Source organism: Podarcis gaigeae (assembly GCF_964106915.1).
Source record: "Podarcis gaigeae genome assembly, chromosome: 8".
In the NCBI taxonomy this organism is placed as follows: domain Eukaryota; kingdom Metazoa; phylum Chordata; class Lepidosauria; order Squamata; family Lacertidae; genus Podarcis; species Podarcis gaigeae.
In genome coordinates, this window is record NC_139684.1 from 28,729,120 (window position 1) to 28,748,574 (window position 19,455).

A 19,455-nucleotide genomic window follows, 5' to 3' on the forward strand; every position below is an offset into this window, starting at 1 on the left:
TCTCATGCCCCTTCTCTCTTCATTGTGCTTTTCTTCCCTCTGTTCTTTGCCTGCAGTGCCTAAGTGGTCAGGACTTCCCTGCAGCCCACTCATGTCCTGCTTGTCCTCAGTTGGTCTTTATCCCTTTGCTACATTACCTTTGCTTTTGCGTCCCACAAGGCACACAATGGCTTATGCCTGCTTTTTGTTCTGTCTAATTGGGTTATTAGGCACTGTTAAGTTTTTTTTTAAAAAAATAGCCAAAGTATTTTTGTTCTTATCATCTATCCTTGCACTCACAGGCTTTTGGGAACTTCATATTGGTTGGGCGTTCCAACCTTTTTGGGGACTCCTGCTTTTTCCTGTACACCAGTGGCTGTCATTTGTATGACCTGGTCTCCGCTTGAAAAATTAATGGTGCTGCTTGGGTACCCTTGCCAGACACATTGGGAAGAATTCAGTGTAGCACTGCAGCAGCACCAGCTGTTCTGTTCAGCCAATGCTTTTCAGTTTGCCAGATGGAACATCCCCTTCTCCTCCTGGTCTTCTCAGGACCAGTTAGTTGAATCCTTCTCCTTAAGGATACTTTTCTTTGTAAACAAAGAACCAGGGTAATAATTTGTCAAATATGAATATTTTTCTGGGGGTGGGGCAAAGCAGAGTGATAAAAGAGAAGGAAACATTGCCCACTGCACAGGTTTCCTCTAGCTCAGGGGTCAGCAAGGTTTATCCTGTCTGGGCCGGATCGGTCCTGTGGAGATCCCTCTGTGGGCCAGATTGCGTGAGCGTGTGCACCCGCAATTGTTAACACGTGATTTTCGGTGTCTGTGCAGACATGATTTTCAGCATCTGCGCATGCACAAACACGATTTCCTGCCCATGGCCCTTAGGTTGGTGACCCCTGCTCTAGCTGCAGTAGCAAGTGTGAGGCCATCCATTGTTCAGCAGAGAGCCACCCTCTCAGCTTTGAAGCTGGGCAGAGATTGCCCCACTGCTTTTATGGCTCTCCCCACACAGAGGAAGACTGTGGGTTCCAAATCAGCAAAGCCCCAGCAAACGCCAGCATTTCCTGCTATGAAGCAGGAATGTTTGGTGGGGGAGAGTTAGAGCTAGCTGCTGAAAGGCGCTCAGGGTGCCTTCATCTCTTCCTTGCCAAACCTTTTCATGGGAAAGACCAGCAGTCGGGGGGTGGTCATCACTGCTGGAGGTGCACAGAGCCCTTCCAATAGCAGCAGCCAATCAATTGCTTTCCCTACTGGCCTTTCCCTCAGAAAAGCCCAGGAGGAACATTTTGAACTTGATGAGAGTGTCTGAGGGGCAGTAACTAATTTTTGGCTTTGATTCAGTTGTTAAATTTATATGATTTAGTGCTCAGTTTTCGTTTAGGAGGAATGGAAGGAGCTAAAGACAAATGTCTTATTCTCAATTCAAGGACTCTTAATTCAGTTTCAAAATTTATGTATCATTCTCTGGTGTCTGATTAAGGAAGGTCCTCCTGCATTGCAGGGGGTTGGACTTGATGACCCTTGGGGTCCCTTCCAGCTATATGATTCTGTGATTCTTTGATTCCTATTTGGGATACATTTCCATCTCTTTCTTGGTGGTGGATAAATTTCCCTTCCCTGGGTTGTCTGATGGCTTCCTTGCTGGGAGGCCTAAATGGATGAAAGCCCTATGAGAAACAACTTGTTCTTTCCCCGGTGTAGTTCTGTTTCTTAAGAATTGGGCATTAGGGTTGTTTGTTGCAAATGGGGTTAGTGGTGCTTGCTTATTCAGAAGCAGGGTACCAGGAATATGTTGTCAGCACTATTTAACTTTGCTCCTAGTGCAGCTGTTACTATTGACACTGAAAAGTGTTTGGTAAGCAAAACTATGAAGGTCAGTTTAATAGAGTGTGATCACATGAGTGGCTGAGAATTAAAGCTTCTGCCACTCAAAAAGACAGAATTTGTTCTATTAGAGAAAGACTAGCTCATGACACTCATGTGAGTTTTTACACTGATTGCTCTGAATTACATGGACTTCTGGAAGGAAACACCAGTTATTTTTTTTTTCTTGTTATGTCTTTGGGATAGAAAATTAGGGCTAGAAGGGACATAGTAAATCAGAATGTACTTCCTATGCCTCTCTGGCATGACTACAAAGTCTTTGTGGCCCATAGTTACTCCCAAGGTTACCCTGGACAGGTTGCTGGGAGGGGACCTACCACACATTTGATGGCTCCTTCTATATGTTCATTCTTGCAGGATAAACATCTGCTGTTGGTCTTTCATGGTCTTTCTAATCTAGAAAACTTGCACTTTTAAAATTTATTATTTATTAAATTTTTGAACCACCCATAGATCTCAGGGCAGTTCACAAGATGTCTACAAGTCTAAATCTGAAATGTTTTTTCATCAGACTGCTATAAAGAAGAATAACCCCAGGAAGTACCTTCGCAGTGTAGGAGATGGAGAGACTGTGGAGTTTGATGTGGTTGAAGGAGAAAAGGTGAGGTGACTGTCCTGGACTGACTCTGGGGCTTTCCTGCTCTTTGGATCTCAGCTGCTGAGCAAGTGAAGGCCAGCAGCTTCCTTCTGTCTGGGGTGCAGCAGGGAGGTTTCTCTGTGCTTGTGCTGGCACAGCTGACACTTGCTCATGTTGTCTCTTGATGGCTATTTTTAGGGAGCAGAGGCAGCCAACGTTACAGGTCCTGGTGGCGTTCCAGTGCAAGGCAGTAAATATGCAGCAGACCGTAACCAGTACAGACGATATCCACGGCGTCGAGGTCCTCCACGCAACTACCAGCAAAATTACCAAAACAGTGAGAGTGGGGAAAAGAACGAGGGGTCAGAGAGCCTCCCGGAAGGCCAATCTCAACAGCGCCGCCCCTACCGCAGGAGACGGTATCCACCTTACTACATGCGTCGGCCCTACGGCCGGCGGCCACAGTATTCCAATGCTCCTGTGCAAGGCGAGATAGTGGAGGTAATTTTTACTAACAAATATTTCTTGTGAGCCAGGTTTGAAAACATGAAGCTCTAGCCTGAATAATGGGATTCCTTGCCAGTAGTGAACATACCCAGGACAGAAGCCAGAAGACATGCCTTTTATGCACTGGCCTGTTTGAAATTCAGGTGGTCTCTGTATTCTTAAGTTATACCTGCCAAACCAGCAGGTAACACTTTGCTTCCTGCAAGTCACAATTTTCTTTCCTCCCATTGAAGCCAAGTAATACAGCTTTATTTTTATTAAACTGAATTGACCCTAAAAAAAATAAAAATCAGTTTAATCTTGGTGTGAGTCAAATTCAGAATTCGTTACATATTAAAATGAATTGCTTTTTTACTGCAGTTTGCCTAGGGCGGGATTTTTCCTAAAAGCAAACCATAATCCATTTTATCACCTCTTCCATCTTCCAGGGTGCTGACAACCAGGGTGCAGGAGAACAAGGCAGACCTGTCAGACAGAACGTGTATCGGGGTTACAGACCACGCTATCGCAGGTGAGTTCCCTCAGAGAGCATGTACCGCCCTCAGGCGCATTAAATGCTTTTGCCCCTAGAAGTGGGAGTAAGATGCTCACAGCTTTGCTGCACTTTTCAGGGGTCCTCCTCGCCAACGACAGCCCAGGGAGGAAGGCAATGAAGAAGACAAAGAGAACCAGGGTGATGAGGCCCAGGGTCAGCAGCCACCTCAACGTCGGTACCGCCGTAACTTCAATTACCGACGCAGACGCCCAGAAAACCCTAAACCACAAGATGGCAAAGAGACAAAGGCAGCCGAACCATCAGCTGAGAACACGTCCGCTCCCGAGGCCGAGCAGGGCGGGGCTGAGTAAACGCCGGCTTACCATCTCTACCATCATCCGGGTAAGTGGGCTGCAATTCCCACCAGGAGAGAGGGAAAATGGGTCCAGAGCCCTGTTTAGTAGGCAGCTGGCAGGAATGTTGAAGTTGCCCTTAGATAGGCGCTTGAAACCTGCTAAATGAATTGGAGGTGGTGATAAAAACACAATGCAGCTCATAAGAAAGCCCTTAGGACCAAGCACAGTACACAAAGGTGTAAATGAGATTTTGAGTTCATTGGGTAGTAAGCAAAACAAAAAGGGGTTTGGAGTGGTAGTGATCCCCCAGCTGTTTTAAGATGCCATGTGAAAGGAGTCCAATGCAGTTAAATTGTGAATATCTGAGTTGGTCTTTTAGAAACCTTGGTCAAGCAGAGGTTAAGTGAATAGCCCAGAAGGGGGCTCACTGCGCTGTGAAGACTAAAAGAGCTGTGTGTACGGTCAGGCGAAGTTGTAATTTTTGTCTACAACATGTAGTACAATTTTCACCTTGACAGGTAGATGTTCATTGTCACTTTGGGTGAAATTGGGAAGGTTGAGAGACCACTGAAAGGACGTCCTACAGCTGAGATGAAGTGTTTTGAATTGGCAAGGCCAAGCAGCATCCTTCTGTAGTACTCACAACAGGAGACAGTTGCAGGCCTTCCCTCTAGTTTTCTAGAGGTCAAACATGGAAAGACAAAATTTATGGGAAATCAGCCAAGAAACTCTTGGACAGCTTGTGGTCTTTTTAGGAAGGCTTACAAGATAACCCTTACACAAGCCCTTTGAAATAAATGCTTGGAAGTTCATCCCAAAGGCTTTAACAGGATTTCCTTCAAGCAACTTTCTTGAGTTCATGTTTAGATGGTACTGAGTCTAAATGAGGCTTCCAAGAAGCAGTCAGTAGTGGGTTAAGATTCCTGAATCCTGGCCCTTGGAGAGCTGCCAAACCACATGTCCTGACTGAGGCTGAATCACAGCCCTAGTTTCTGTCACTCCACAGTTAAGGGCATTAACTTGAGTCTGGATTGAACCACTATAGCCTTCAAGTGGTGAATGGCATGATTGCATTCTTCGCCAGTTAGAACAGAAATCCTGCACATAGAAAAGTATCCTGGCAAGATGGATAGGTTAGAACTGTGTTCCCAGGCAGTCTCCTTTAAGTGCTGTAGGAGCACACCACCCTGTAAGTTCCCCATTGAAGTCCAAAGAGTGTTATGCATGATGCCTAGGTTTGGTTGTGCAGCCAAGAAGTTTGGACTATGTGGTGGTGGTGTGTAAGTGGAGCCCAGAGGCCATCTGTGGACCTACTCTTGTGGGGTTTGGGTTTTACCCAGTATGGTAAGGCGACTTCTTGTTTTTCTCTTTACAGTTTAGTCATCAAAGAAGAGAGAAGAATATGAAATTTTTAAGAGAATATGAAATTCCAGCAATAAGAAATGAACAGAAGAATTGGAACTGAAGACCTTAAGTGCTTGCTTTTTGCTGTTGACCAGATAACTCGAACTCTGCATTATCTATGCAGCATGGGATTTTTATTATTTTTACCTAAAGTGGTCTCCTTTTTGGAGCGACAAACATGTTTTTTAAAGGCCTGTTTTTTCTCAATACACCTTTAAAGGTTTTTAAATTGTTTCATATCTGGTCAGTTCGGATTTTTAAGAACCTCATTTTTAATTTGTATGAAATATACACCTGATTTTTTCAAGTCAAACTGCAAGCATCTCTTAATAAAGGTCTTAAGAATTGCCTGGTGTCGTGTGTTTATGATTTAACTGATCCTCCCCACCCTCTCCACATAAATCGTTTCAGAAGCTCAGAGGAGTACCTTTTTCTCAAAACCCCAGACATTAATGTGTTGTTAGTCTGATGTACTCATAGTGCCGAAATTAAACCACCTGGAATAAAGGACTACTTGAGTATTAATACAAAAAGCTCTGAAAATTTGGGGGTGTTTCGGGGGGGGGGGAGACCTGCCATCACAAATCAGAACACAGATAAATGGGGCTGAATTAACAAGGAATTTGAGATGTCGGGGCTTTTTGGACATACTTAAACCAGGCCTTTTTACTTGAAGGCTTGAGCTTGGTGCAAACTTGCCAGCTTCAGGTGCATCTTTGTTGTATCCAGAGTTCGTATGTGAGGTGATTCCCTATACAGTGGTACCTCGGGTTACATAGTGCTTCAGGTTACAGACTCCGCTAACCCAGAAATAGTACCTCAGGTTAAGAACTTTGCTTCAGGATGAGAACAGAAATTGTGCTCTGGTGGCGCAGCCGGAGGCCCCATTAGCTAAAGTTGTGCTTCAGGTTAAGAACAGACCTCTGGAATGAATTAAGTACTTAACCCGAGGTACCACTGTATTGGGAGACTGTCAACTCTTAATCCTCAAGCAGGCTATCCTCCCCTTGGCATAGCACCGGCTGCAAACGTTGTAGGGTGGGGGTGGGGACATTGTAGATGATTTTGGAAATAGCCTTTTTTCACGCGGGGCTCACACTTGATAGTAAGTTCTAGCACTCTGGAAGAGTTTCCCTAGCTCTTAACAACAAAGTATCAACTGGTCTAAATGCATATTCAGCAGTTGGTGAAGGAGGTTGCTTTATCTCATGCCTTGATAGCAACCTGTATTAATGTGGAGCTGAAAGAAACTCCTGGTGGCTGCTGATGCTGAGTTGGGGGAAAGGGGGTTTATTTGAGGAGGCAGCAGCAAAAGCTCAGCAGACAAGCCAAGAAGATGGCACAGCATGACCAAAGCATCTTGGAAATTTAGAAATGCAACCCCCCCCCCAATTTCTATTGCTTTGGGATACCTCCCCCCCCCCCCGATTTTTTTCATTTATAATCCACATGTTGCATCCAAACAAACTTGTTTCGTGAATTTCCCTTGAAAATCTACAGTGTCATGATCAGCCAGGCTTTGTTGCAAATTGTAAAAAGGAACTTTGTCAGTGGAACTGTTTTTTTATAAAAAAAAATCCAAAATGCTAGAAAATTTACCAGTTGCCCAAATTCCAATGTTACATTGCTTGTTCAGAGCCTGTCTGTGTATGTTGGCTAAGCTCTCACGTTCAGGGAGTAAGCCCTTCCTAAATGCAACGATTTGAGGAAATAATGTTCAAATGTGCTAGGCAGTGATGGCCAAACTTGGCCCTCCAGCTGTTTTGGGACTACAGTTCCCACCGTCCCTGACCACTGGTCCTGTTAGTTAGGGATGATGGGAATTGTCCCAAAACAGCTGGAGGGCCAAGTTTGGCCATCACTGCGCTAGGGGGAACCCTTTCTATTCTGGTGCAGGACAGGGTGCTGTTCATCTGGTAGAGCTCCTGTTCTTACCAAATGCAAAGAAGCACATAGAGTAACTGGTTGTGTTGTGTTCTTGCCTTCTCCCCAAAGAAATGGCAGAGCTTTTCCAGAAATGGGATGTTCTTGAGAGCAAACAAAATGACAGGTTTTAATTAAAGCTGTCAATAGACGAGTGAATTATGATCGATCTGGGAACTGAATGCTGCCAAAAGTGAGTGTTTCCTCTGCTGGGGCAAGGCTTTAGCTGGACTCCAGCTCCCATTAGTCCTGAGCATTGGCTATGCTGACTGGGGCTAGTGAGAGCTGGATTCCAACAGCAACCAGAGGACTACATGTTCCCCAGCCCTAACACACAGGGGTCATGCATTCCGTTCTCTGTTTCAGTAGAGGGCCTGGGCAGGATACCAATGTTTGCCAGATCCTCAGTAGCTCACCTTCCCAGAATAAATGCAGTTTATCAGCCAAGATTCTGTGCACAGAAAATGGCAGCAGAATTGGACTCTGCGTGGCAACTTTCAAGTGCTTTGGTCTGAATTTTAATTTGTTATAATGGGTCTGGGAATGAATGAATGAAATGTGAGACTCCCTACATTGGTTGGAACTAACAATGCCATGCCTAGATCCTGGGCAAAGATGTGGAGTGGGAGATGTGGGCATGATGCTTGGGAGCAAGTGGTCCGGCAAAGAGGGATTTAGATCATCTGCCCAGGAAGGATTCCGTTGATTTGATGGAGGATAATGCTATCTGTGACTACTACTACTACTAATAATATAATAATTTTATTATTTAAACTCTGCTCATCTGGCTGGCTTGCCACAGCCACTCTGGGCAGCTTCAAACACATACAAAAGCATAATAAAACATCAAACATTAGGAACTTCCTGATAGAGGGCTGCCTTCAGATGTCTTCTAAAAGTTGTATAGTTCTTTATCTCCTGGACATCTGATGGGGGGGCATTCCACGGGGAGGGTGCCACAGCTGAGAAGGCCCTCTGTCGGGTTCCCTGTAACTTCTCTTCTCACAGTGAGGGAACCGTCAGAAGGCCCTCGGTGCTGGACCTCAGTGTCCAGGCTGAACGATGGGGGTGGAGATGCTCCTTCAGGTATGTAGGGCCAAGGCTGTATAGGACTTTAAAGGTCAGCACCAACACTTCGAATTATGTTCAGAAATGTACAATGGTGATGCTCCACAGAGGCTGCAGGCTTCTGAATACCAGTTACTACTGGAAGCCACAAAATAGGAAAGAGTTCTTGTGCTCAGGTCAGAACAGGGTGCTGGGCTAGACGGGCCACTGGCCTGATCCAGCACGTTCTTATATTCTGGAAACCGCCCCATATTTCCTATGATATGTATTGAACTAGTCTTGAGATATCTTGATAGATGCTGTCAGACCCAGACTTAAAGGGAAAGCTGACCTAAACATGACAAGCTGCCCTTCTACCCAGTCAAACTATTGGCAACATTTAAGACCACAACTCAGTAGTAGAGTATCTGCATTGCATGCAGACGATCTCTGGTTAAATCCCTTGGGTCTCCAGGTGGAGTGGCAGCCGTTCTGCAGGGCTTCAGCCAGGCAAGTGAATTGAACTTTGGACTCTGCATGAAAACCCATATGCTCTGTTGCTCAGCTGCAACCTTTCCCCAAGTAGTCCAATTTGGGGCTAAAGATCACAATGTTTTGAAGTTGGGTAGTAAAGTGAGCAGCTTCCTTCTGGATTTCTTTGCTAGATTTATATTATATTGGAAGTTTGCCTTAACCTGGATTCCCCTCCCCCATCCCACCAAACCATGTTTTGTTGAGAGTTCAGGAATGTGTAGATTAGCTGGCATCAACAGTGCTGGCTCCATTCCCTGCAGATTTGTGTGTTGCGTTTCAAGGTTATTTTGAATAGTTGTCCTCTACATTAACAGTAGGGACGCAGGTGGCGCTGTGGGTAAAAGCCTCAGTGCCTAGGGCTTGCTGATCGAAAGGTCGGCGGTTCGAATCCCTGCGGCGGGGTGCGCTCCCGTCATTCGGTCCCAGCGCCTGCCAACCTAGCAGTTCGAAAGCACCCCCGGGTGCAAGTAGATAAATAGGGACCGCTTACCAGCGGGAAGGTAAACGGCGTTTCCGTGTGCGGCTCTGGCTCTGGCTCTGGCCAGAGCAGCGATGTCACGCTGGCCACGTGACCCGGAAGTGTCTCCGGACAGCGCTGGCCCCCGGCCTCTTGAGTGAGATGGGCGCACCAACCCCAGAGTCTGGCAAGACTGGCCCGTACGGGCAGGGGTACCTTTACCTTTACCTTTACATTAACAGTGCTATTTACTGCATTGTTTTCACAACCCTCTTTTCTGTTCAAAAATACTCCCAAGCGGCTGCAGTATTAAAAGGTTTAAACATCCTATTTGGGTATAAATGGCTAAATCAACTCAGTCAACTAAGACCCGATGAGAGCCATTGTGTGTCTATCACCTGCTGAAAGGTGGGCAAAGGTGGACCCTGAAGGATCTATCCCCACAGCCTCTGTGCCACCGCAAAAAGGGCCTCTACCCATGTGCCCACCTGGTGGAGGGTTTCGAGCAGTCTCCAAGTTCACCCTGGTGTTCAGGAAGATTTGCCTGGGTTTTGTGGAGGTCTACCCTGTACATAGGGACAAACCACAGAGCCTAGGACTTAAACCACAGAGCCTAGGACTTGCTGATCAGAAGATCAGCGATTCGAATCCCCGCGACGGAGTGAGCTCCCATTGCTCGGTCCCAGCTCCTGCCAACCTAGCAGTTTGAAAGCACGTCCAAGTGCAAGTAGATAAATAGGTACCGCTCTGGCGGGAAGGTAAACGGTGTTTCCGTGTGCTGCTCTGGTTCGCCAGAAGCGGCTTAGTCATGCTGGCCACGTGACCCAGAAGCTGTACGCCGGCTCCCTCGGCCAATAAAGTGAGATGAGTGCCTCGACCCCAGAGTCGGCCACGACTGGACCTAATGGTCAGGGGTCCCTTTACCTTTACCCTGTACATAGGGACATGGGTGGCACTGTGGGTTAAACCACAGAGCCTAGGGCTTGCCGATCAGAAGGTCGGAGGTTCAACTCCCTGCAACGGGGTGAGCTACTGTTGCTCGGTCCCTGCTCCTGCCAACCTAGCAGTTCGAAGGAACATGTCAAAGTGCAAGTAGATAAATAGGTACCGCTCTGGCGGGAAGGTAAACGGCGTTTCCGTGCGCTGCTCTGCTTTGCCAGAAGCGGCTTAGTCATGCTGGCCACATGACCTGGAATCTGTACGCCGGCTCCCTTGGCCAATAAAGAGAGATGAGCGCCGCAACCCCAGAGTCAGCCACGATTGGACCTAATGGTTCGGGGTCCCTTTACCTTTACTTTTACCCTGTACATGCTCAGAAACTGTCACTTGTCCAAAGAGAGCAGCTGGAGTCTTAGGAACAAAGGAAGCTAGCTAATCCTGGACCATTGAGGACAGGGATGGCCAATGTGGTGCCTACCAGGTGTTGTTGGGGTACAACTCCCATCGTTCCTGAGGTCTGGTCATACTGACTGAGGCTGTTGGAAGTTCAGGACCTTAGAGCTCAAGCCCAGCAGTTTGGATTGAAATGCAGTTCCTCCCCAAGTGATTTACCATTTGGAAATTCACTTTGCCCCTCTCTCCAATGACCAACCTTTTTGTGGAATGGAAACTGGGTTCAGCACTGTCAGGCTGTCCCCGAGCCCGGCTATCACCATTTTTTAGTTTGTATAATAGCATTGCTTTAGTTGGGACTGGCTGCTAGCGGGCTGTGTGTAGAATGATCTATGGAGAAACCATGCGGACGAAGCTGGGAAGGAGACGGAGCAAAACTGTGGAAATACTTGGGCTGCAGATCATGGAAGCACAGGATGAAAAGTGCTGAGTTGGCTTTGCCCAAGTGCCAGTAGATGCATGAGGAGGAGAGCCATGTGCTTGCAGATTTGAAATGGTATGGTAACAACTGGTCTGTTCCGTGAGCTGCGAGGGTTGGCGCTTAGCACAGATTGCAGCGGGCTTGGCATTTAATAGGAGAACAGCTATGGCCATTCCTGGGCCAGGAAAGCCTGGCTGCAGTAGTTCATGCGCTATTTACTTCAAGCCTGGATTACAGCAATGTGATCTATGTGGGGCTTGCCTTGTGCTTGAACTGGAAGCTGCAGTTAGTGCAGAATGCTGCAGCGCAGTGGCTGACAGGAGTGAGGGCCCCCCAGCACTGGTTGCCGGTTTCCTCCTGGGCCAAGTTCAGATTGTTAGTACCTATAAACCCTCAGCAACATGGTAAACATGGGACCACTTTGCCTGTGAGATTGCCTTACTCCATATACACTCTATAGACAAGCCTACCTAGACATGTAGACTGTTGACATGTGTTATAATCTGTCTTTAGAATATCATTGATTTCAGGGGGGGTTTATTAAAAAAATGTGTTAAATGGCTGCTTTTAACTGTTGTTATAATAATTCTACATTCTCAAATGCAGAATAAATGTTCATAAATATACAAGGCAAACAAACATACAGAAGTACAGGATGAGTCTTTTAAAAGAGGCCCCATGGAACATGTGTACTCTGTATCCGCAGGGCCTCTTTTAAAGGACTTACCCTGTATATAAACCACATGTATGAAATAGTACAGGAGAGCAATCCTGAAGCCATTTTGACTTTCCCAATATTTATCTGCAAGGAGGAAGGAAATGGGGAAAGCTTTCCAATTGTCTTTGGACTGGATGAGCTTACACCTCCCTGCAAATACAGCCTGGCAAGTCTCTGTTAGGCTGAGCAAACTATCAATATGTGTAAGAGATTCGGGAACTAAAGTATTTACCATCTCAAAGGAATAGCCAGGGCTGCCAGGCTACCCAGAAAATGCAATCAAGTAAGGCGTTTCCGTGTGCTGCTCTGGTTTGCCAGAAGCCACGACCCGGAAGCTGTCTGTGGACAAACACGGCTCCCGCAGCCTATATAGCGAGATGAGCGCCACAACCCCAGAGTCGTCCATGACTGGACCTAATGGTCAGGGGTACCTTTACCTTTACCTTTTAAGGCATGATCAGGTATCCTGGCAGACAGGAGAGAAGCAACACTCTCAAAATTCTGCTGGAGACCGCCTCCTTCTGTGATGTATGCATGATGTTTTGGGGGGTGGTCTTGGGCTACAGAGTGGGCAATTTCAAAAGTCTTTATAGGTGTTTGTGCACCATTGTTCTGGGTCTCTCCTACCTCCTTGCAATGAGGAGAGGGAACTTTATTGCAACAGAAAAATAAAGATCTGCCTTGCCTGCCTTCCATGGATCTTGCCTCCATCCATTCATCTCTGACTGATCATGGACTTAGGGGACTCAGTCCCTTGGGAGTTGGGCAGCAAAGCCAATCCCCCTATTTTTTCTATAACACTGTCTTTACTGATTATTTTATTGTCTTATTCCACAGGTCCCTCCTCCTTTTTATATACATTTTATTCCAATAGATTGTTAGACATATTATCCTTCTGTTTCTTTGCTGTTCCATCATTTCCAAGTCCTTCATTGGTTCTAAATAAGATACGAAGAGATGGCTAAGATATTTCAGACTTTTAAGGGGGGGGAATCATGTTGTATATACACACAGAATGAAAATCATATCAAAAACAAAAGGCCATGCCCCAAGTTCCTTAGAAGGTTGGAGATTCAAAACGGGGGACTTCTCAATTTCAGTTTAAAAAGTTCTCATTCTTTCAATCAATGCTATGTAATTCTCAAAGTGACCACTGGATGGCAGATGAAGCGAGAGAGCTGTGGCAGAAGGAGAGAGGAAAATGGGTGGCAGAAAGAGAGTAAGTGGGGTATATAGATTGGTTCTTTAAGTCTCTAGTCTCTGCCAAGTGGTGGCTTCAGCCTATCCTGCTGCCAGCATGCGGACCCTGACAGAGTACCCCCAAAGCAATGTGGTCCTCAACAGAAAAAGCTTGCCCACCTCTGACATCAGACACCTCAGGGTGTCTTTCTTACAGAAGACAGGATGAGGTAGAAACTTGCGGCAAAACTGGCACCAATGTCTTCTTTTCATTCTGCTCTCTCACTTGGCTGGGAAACAGAAATGGCAGAGAGAGAGAAACTAGGGAGAGTGTGAGCCTCTCCATTCTCCTGGATCTCTTTTGCAGAAGGGGGAAAAAGGCAGGTCCCCGAAGGAGGTGACGTTGATTGTTCCCCCACACCAGGACTTCCCCCACCCCTCGCCCGGCCCCAGGGATCTTCACACTTCCGTTTGATCCCCTGCGCTTTTTATCATCGGCCAACTAGTCTCGCTTAAACATTAATGGAAAAAATTGCATGCAGAAATATCGCATCGGAGATAAGCACAGTAGCAGTCAGGAGCCTCTGTTTTGAAAGTCCTCCAGCAAGGTGAAAATGGCACATGGCAACAGCTGGAGAGAGAAAGAGAGAGGGAGAGAGAGAAATGGGTGGCTTAAGCTGGGATAAAGAACCATTTTCAGCCTGAGAATCACATTCCTTTCTGGGCAACTTCCTGAGCCGCCCGCTAGTGGTGGGCAGGCCCAGAGCATAGCTGTCAAGTGTCCCTTATTTGAAGGGACAGTCCCTTATTCCAGCGCCATGTCCCGCTGCTGTCCCTTATTGATGGATGTCCCTTAAATGTCCCTTAAATGATGTCCCTTAAATTTCAAAGGAAGCAGCTCCTCTCCCTCCCTCCCTGCCGGTCAGGGAGGAGGAAGGCTCCAACTGTGTTGCTTAGCTGTGTTGCTCACCCAATAAGAAGTCTAAGAACGACTAGGGGGTGGAGCTTGCATGCCTTGTGTGTGGCTAGTTAATGCAAGCTGAGGGGGTTTTTGAATGCTGGACGCCATTTTGTTGCACGTGCTGCTGCAAACTTTGCAGTGCAAAGCCAGGCCGGGGAGCCATCTTAAGTTGAGGCTGCATAGGCCTTGTGGTGCATGTGATTCGGATTCTATTCAGTTGAACCTCTGGTTACAAAGTTGGTTGGACAGTGTTCTCGAAGCTACCCAGCATGAGTTTGACCAGACTGCAGGAGGACAGGAAGACTGGAGTGCCTGGAACAGGTGAGGCTGCAGGTCCCTTATTTTGGCTGCTGGTCCCTTATTTTCAAGGCTGCTGGTCCCTTATTTTCAAGGCTGCTGGTCCCTTATTTTCAAATCTGTAAGTTGACAGCTATGGCCCAGAGACAAAAGGGGGCAGAGCACTGGACACAAATTTTACTTCCATGTGATAGGCTACTTTCTGCACACACTTGCCATCCAGGCAAGCCTTATCAAGGTTCATGGGCACATTCCAGCCAGGCAAAAACACTCACAGACCATGATAAGGAAAGGTGGTGAGGGTGTATGGGCTGATGAGAGGCCTGAGGGCCAGAGAGAGAAGCCCGAAGGTCACATTTGGCCCTTGACCCTGAGATCCCCCTCCAACATCCCAAGCAGGATGCACCACCCCACTCCTGATACATGCATGAATTCTGTATCATTCAAAGACTACTTGGGGTTTCCCCCCCTGCCCATCTCATCTGCTGGCCAATCACAGCAGTGGACAGCAAAGTCAATCACAAACATGGCTGTGGCCGGCAGGTCCTACCCTTCACCCTTGCCTCAAGTGGGGGCAGGTGCTGGACATCTAGGAGGTGGAGCCTCTCAGCCTAGCCTACCTCACAGGGTTGTGACCAGTCAGATGAAAGCAACCGTACTGCTGCATTCCTTAGGCATGCACAGTATCTTTGCAAGTGGTGGGGTGGAACCCAGAGCAAACTGGCGCTGCTTCCAGAGGCTCCCTTGGAAGCCCCACCAGGCCCAGTGGTCACCAACCAGCACGGATACGAGCCAAGGAGGAAGCAATCTTTGTAGTTTGTGTGTCCCCACTGTTTCTCTGCTATGGAGCTTGGAGGGTGCGATAGGATCCAGCCTATCATGATTCCTGTGTGTGCAGGCTAGATAAGAGCCATAAAGCACTTACACTTCAGAGAATAATAAAATATTGGTGGCCACTGATATGGACATTACATATTTTTATGAGTGGGAGAATCAAGGGCAGAATAATTCGGTGTTATTGCCAAGCACCAGGAACCCAGGGAGCTGTGTGGCGTTACTGATTAACACCCTTCCTAGCATTATTTTCCTGACGTCAGCATGGCTGAAAGCCGACTCACTAATAATCGCTCATATCAATACCAGTAAAGCATTATGGAAACTGCAGCGGTTACTGTGCAGCCAGAGATGAGCGCAGCAAGATCTCATTCCTCCCTGCAGATACTTGTTGGAAAGAGAAAGTTCCTCTCCTGGGCGAGCTAAAGAAGGAACAGACCAGGGCAAATCAGCAGAAGGAATGCAAAACACAGATCCTCCTGAAGAAGAAATGCAAAATACAGGTGATATAGGACGCATGGTTGGAATTTCAGGCTCAGAAGGCCCAGCCTCCCCTGTGGGACGACCCGGCCTAGGTGCCCCAAATCAACCAGCTCTGGACACGAACCCACCAAACTCTTTCCTTCCAGCCTTTTGGGTAGCGACTCATTCAGACAGCCCTGCAGAGAAAGTGGACCTTGGATGCTCCTCTGCATTCCCAGTGGCAGACACAGACTGTGTCATCTGCTTTAACCGGTACAGTCTTAGCAGACTGCCAAAACTTCTGGCTTGCCAGCATGTCTTCTGCGCCGTCTGCCTGAAGCTTATCCTGAGGAACGACGGGACGACGTGGGAAATTATTTGCCCCATCTGCCGAAAAGCCACCTCCGTCTTTGGGGGCCTTATCTGCAGCCTCCGCGATAAGGAGGAAGCTGTTCTTGAGCCCTTGCCAAACCCTGGCTGGAATGCAGAGGGTCTCTTTCCTCTGGATGCTCGGAGAGGGAAGCCGCTGGCTCGTGGCACTTTCCACGTCAACCCAGATGATGGCGGCAGCAGCAACGATAACGCCAGGGTGGCTGCCAAGAGGCTGGTCTTCCTTCTGCTGCTCTCAGCCCTGCTCGTGGCCCTCATTCTACCCATCTTGGATCAGGGGCTGCTGAAGTGGGCCATCTGCATCGCCATGGGCTTGGGACTGGCCTTAGCTGGGGTGCTTTGCTTCAACCCAAAGTGGCGGTGCAGCAGCCTCTGTGGTTCTCTCCCATCCTGGAGAATGAGAGCGAGTCACATCACCTCTGTTGCCTGAAAGTTCCCCACGCTGCAATTATTAAACTATGGAACCTTCTTCCACAAGAGGTAGGGATGGTCACCAACATGGATGGCTTTAACCTGGATCCACTTGACCCGTGCGATCGCCTTACTCCATATAAGCCCACTCGACCATTTCAATCTACAGAACTGGCATTGTTACAGGTGCCACCTAATACTTGTTTTACCTTTGTAAGAAATCATTTAGTGTGGCAAAACCTACACTTTGGAACTCCCTGCCTGTTGACATTAAGCAGGAGCCTTCACTGTACTCTTTTCAGCTCCTGCTAAAAACATTTTTGATTAGACAAATCTACCCAGATACCTAGAATGTTGAAATGTGTTTTAATCTGTTTTTAGCTCGTTGGTGATTTTATTTTTTAATGTTCTGTTTTTAACTTTTTGACTGGTAATCTTATTGTTTTATTCTTTTTGTACACCACTTTGGTTTTTTTTACAATTAAGAAGTATATGGATTTTTTTGAAAAATAACAGAGCACTAGCCAAATTCATTGAGGATTAAGGCTACCAATAGCTGTGTTCCACCTCCATTGCCAGAAGCTGCTGGGAATTACACTCATGCCCTCCTTGCAGGCTTCCCTTAATGGACATCTGGTTGGCCACTATGTGAAGAGGATGCTGGGTGAAAATGGGTCTGATCCAGCAGAGTCCCTTCTTATGTTAAAAACAGGCACATGATGTGTGAGATGGTTTGGGTTGCAAACTCCCTTCAGCTGTGCTGCACTGGCTGGGGCTGATAGTCCAGAACATCTGGAGGGCACTAAACTGGGGATATAGCTGGTACACAAGGCTTGCTGGGAGCCTCTCAAATGGCAGTTAAACTGCCACAGTTGCTCACCGTTGCCATGGTGCTGGCAGGTTCCAGCTTTTGTATGCAGAGCAACAGCATCCCAAAGTGGTCAACTACGATTGGTCTTCTGGTGGCCATTCCATTCAAGCCCATTGGGACTTTAGGCCAATGGGGGGCTCAGACATGCACTGGAAGCAAGTTGATTGGTTGTGGGCTACCAGCTGCAGAGAATATAAGGCCAAGATCAGTGCCGTTTGGAGGTCAGTTGAACAGTCCTAGGAGGGCTGTGAAGTTCAGTGAGGGACTTAAGAAGACTCTAGAAGAGGGAAGCGGAGGAGCCTGAAGCCAGGAAGGTCTGTGAGAGAGGAGAGGGGTCTCCTGTAATAGGTTTGGGGAAGAATGGAGCCCAGTGAATCAGCTGTTAGGCAAGTCATCTGAAGAAGCTCCTGACCAGACTGAAGACTCCTGGTGGTGACCTCAGGGAAGCCTACCAGATAACTCAGGGGAAGTGAACCTGACCAAACTTCAAGTGAAGCACTCCAAGCATATTTGAATTAACTGAGGTAGAGTTGGGAATGGTACCTGGTTATTGCATAGCAGTACCTGCGCCTCTCTGGACTACAACTCCATTGAGCCCTGGCCACATTGGCTGGGGCTGTGGGAGTAGGATTCCAAAAACATTTGGAGGGCCAAATATTTTCCATTCCTGGCTGAAAAGGAACAGCAGCAGACACCTAGCCATCTTCTTAAAACAACACCAGCATTCTTGTAACATCTATTTAAGGCAGCAATAACATATTGCATCTGATGTTTAAACCACATTTACTTACCAGCAAGTATAATCTCATTATGTAGTATTAATAATAATAATCTTTAATAAATGTTAATATCTTTGTTTAACTACAAAGTATACATATCTGGTCTGTTTTCTCCTATGCCTAAATCCACAGGTAGGTACTGTATTTGTAAAAGGTAAGTAAGAAATAATAAATAAGTTTTAAAAAAGGGTAAAGGACTCTTGGATGGTTAAGTCCAGTCAAAGGTGACTATGGGGTTGCGCCGCTCATCTCGCTTGCAGGCTGAGGGAGCCGGCGTTTATCCACAGACAGCTTTCCGGGTCATGTGGCCAGCATGACTAAACTGCTTCTGGCGCAATGGAACACTGTGACAGAAGCCAGAGCGCATGGAAACACTATTAAAGTGGGTATTTTTGGTTGATGGGGACGCGGGTGGTGCTGTGGGTAAAACCTCAGTGCCTAGGACTTGCTGATCATAAGGTCGGCGGTTCGAATCCCCGTGGCGAGGTGAGCTCCCATCGTTCGGTCCCAGCTCCTGCCCACCTAGCAGTTTGAAAGCACCCCTAAGTGCAAGTAGATAAATAGGTACTGCTTTATAGCGGGAAGGTAAACAGCGTTTCCGTGTGCTGCGCTGGTGCTGGTTCGCCAGCTGCAGCTTCGTCACGCTGGCCATGTGACCTGGAAGTGTCTTCAGATGGCGCCGGCTCCTGGCCTCTTGAGCGAGATGAGCGCACAACCCTAGAGTCGGACACGACTGGCCCGTACGGGCAGGGGTACCTTTACCTTTATTTTTGATTGAAGTATATACAAGGTGCATTATGACTTGCAGCTGGTGCAATATGAAAACATCAGGGCCACAATTAGGGGTGAAGGAATTCAATTTGGTCTACATTTATAAGGAAAACAATCTTAATTTGACCTTTTGAAACATGCTCAGTGAAGCACCACTGTCCTCTGAAATGTGTAGTTCTCTGAATTTTGCAAAGCAGTTCTCTAGCCAAGAGATGCACATGCTAGGGTAAAGTGTACATTAATATAACAGCATACAACCCCTTATAGACGGGGATATTGTTTTGCAAAAATATGTATATTAGTGAAGATTGCATACAGGAGAAATAGGCACTAAAATGCTGCTGAATTTTCATGACGACTAGTTTTTTAAATTTGCAAACTGAGGAACATTGGGTGCTGAATTTAAGAGTGGAAAAACGAGAAACCAAGAAAAAAAATTGACAGATTTTTGCTGACCTCAGTCACAATCCAGGACAAAGGTAGAGGCTAAGCAATGAGGTCTAAGCCACCAGACCTCCACACCCATCCACATGGGGAGAAGCCCCTTTGAATTTGATGGAACTTATTTCTGAGTGCGTGTGCATACAGGGGCACCTGGAGATGCTTTGATGCCCGAGAAATGCCCCTTGCTTGCCTCCATGATGGGAGTGGAGGTGAAGCTCTGCAAGGGTTTCTCCTCAAGCAAAAGTCCCTGCTGAATCTCCCTTTCTGCCACCTGGTGAGGGCTTCTCCTTGGTCTGGTTGGCCACTGTGGAAAAAGGATGCTGGACCAGATGGGTCATGGGCCTGATCCAGCAGGCTATGTTCATATGCCAATTTCC

At 47.1% G+C, this 19,455-nt stretch overlaps 2 protein-coding genes and 1 long non-coding RNA gene across 3 annotated transcripts in view; 2 read left to right on the top strand and 1 right to left on the bottom strand.

Annotated features, from left to right (window-relative positions):
- The window catches only part of YBX1 (Y-box binding protein 1), a 12,359-nt gene extending 6,825 nt beyond the window's left edge, over window positions 1–5,534 (top strand). The window contains exons 4-8 of the mRNA XM_083753100.1: window positions 2,380–2,469; window positions 2,644–2,946; window positions 3,381–3,463; window positions 3,564–3,829; window positions 5,159–5,534. Coding sequence (XP_083609226.1) covers window positions 2,380–2,469; window positions 2,644–2,946; window positions 3,381–3,463; window positions 3,564–3,798 — 711 coding nt within the window. The 3' untranslated portion in view covers window positions 3,799–3,829; window positions 5,159–5,534. The remainder of the gene's footprint in view (window positions 1–2,379; window positions 2,470–2,643; window positions 2,947–3,380; window positions 3,464–3,563; window positions 3,830–5,158) is intronic.
- A 7,107-nt stretch (window positions 5,535–12,641) lies between these two features.
- LOC310850170 lies at window positions 12,642–15,644 on the bottom strand. The gene is made up of 2 exons (XR_014567247.1): window positions 15,558–15,644; window positions 12,642–13,489 (listed from the first exon to the last, which is right to left on the bottom strand). It is a non-coding gene; the product is annotated as an uncharacterized lncRNA (long non-coding RNA).
- Window positions 13,487–16,998, top strand: LOC310850169 (E3 ubiquitin-protein ligase RNF186-like). Its single transcript, XM_083751283.1, has 2 exons — window positions 13,487–13,631; window positions 14,270–16,998. The coding sequence occupies exon 2, from the start codon at window positions 15,411–15,413 to the stop codon at window positions 16,230–16,232; it is 822 nt and encodes a 273-aa protein (XP_083607409.1). The 5' UTR covers window positions 13,487–13,631; window positions 14,270–15,410; the 3' UTR covers window positions 16,233–16,998.
- Window positions 16,999–19,455: the final 2,457 nt, after the last annotated feature.

Bases quoted from the DNA above. Each gene is read 5' to 3' on its own strand.
- LOC310850169 (XM_083751283.1), top strand. From the start codon at position 15,411: ATGCAAAACACAGATCCTCCTGAAGAAGAAATGCAAAATACAGGTGAT.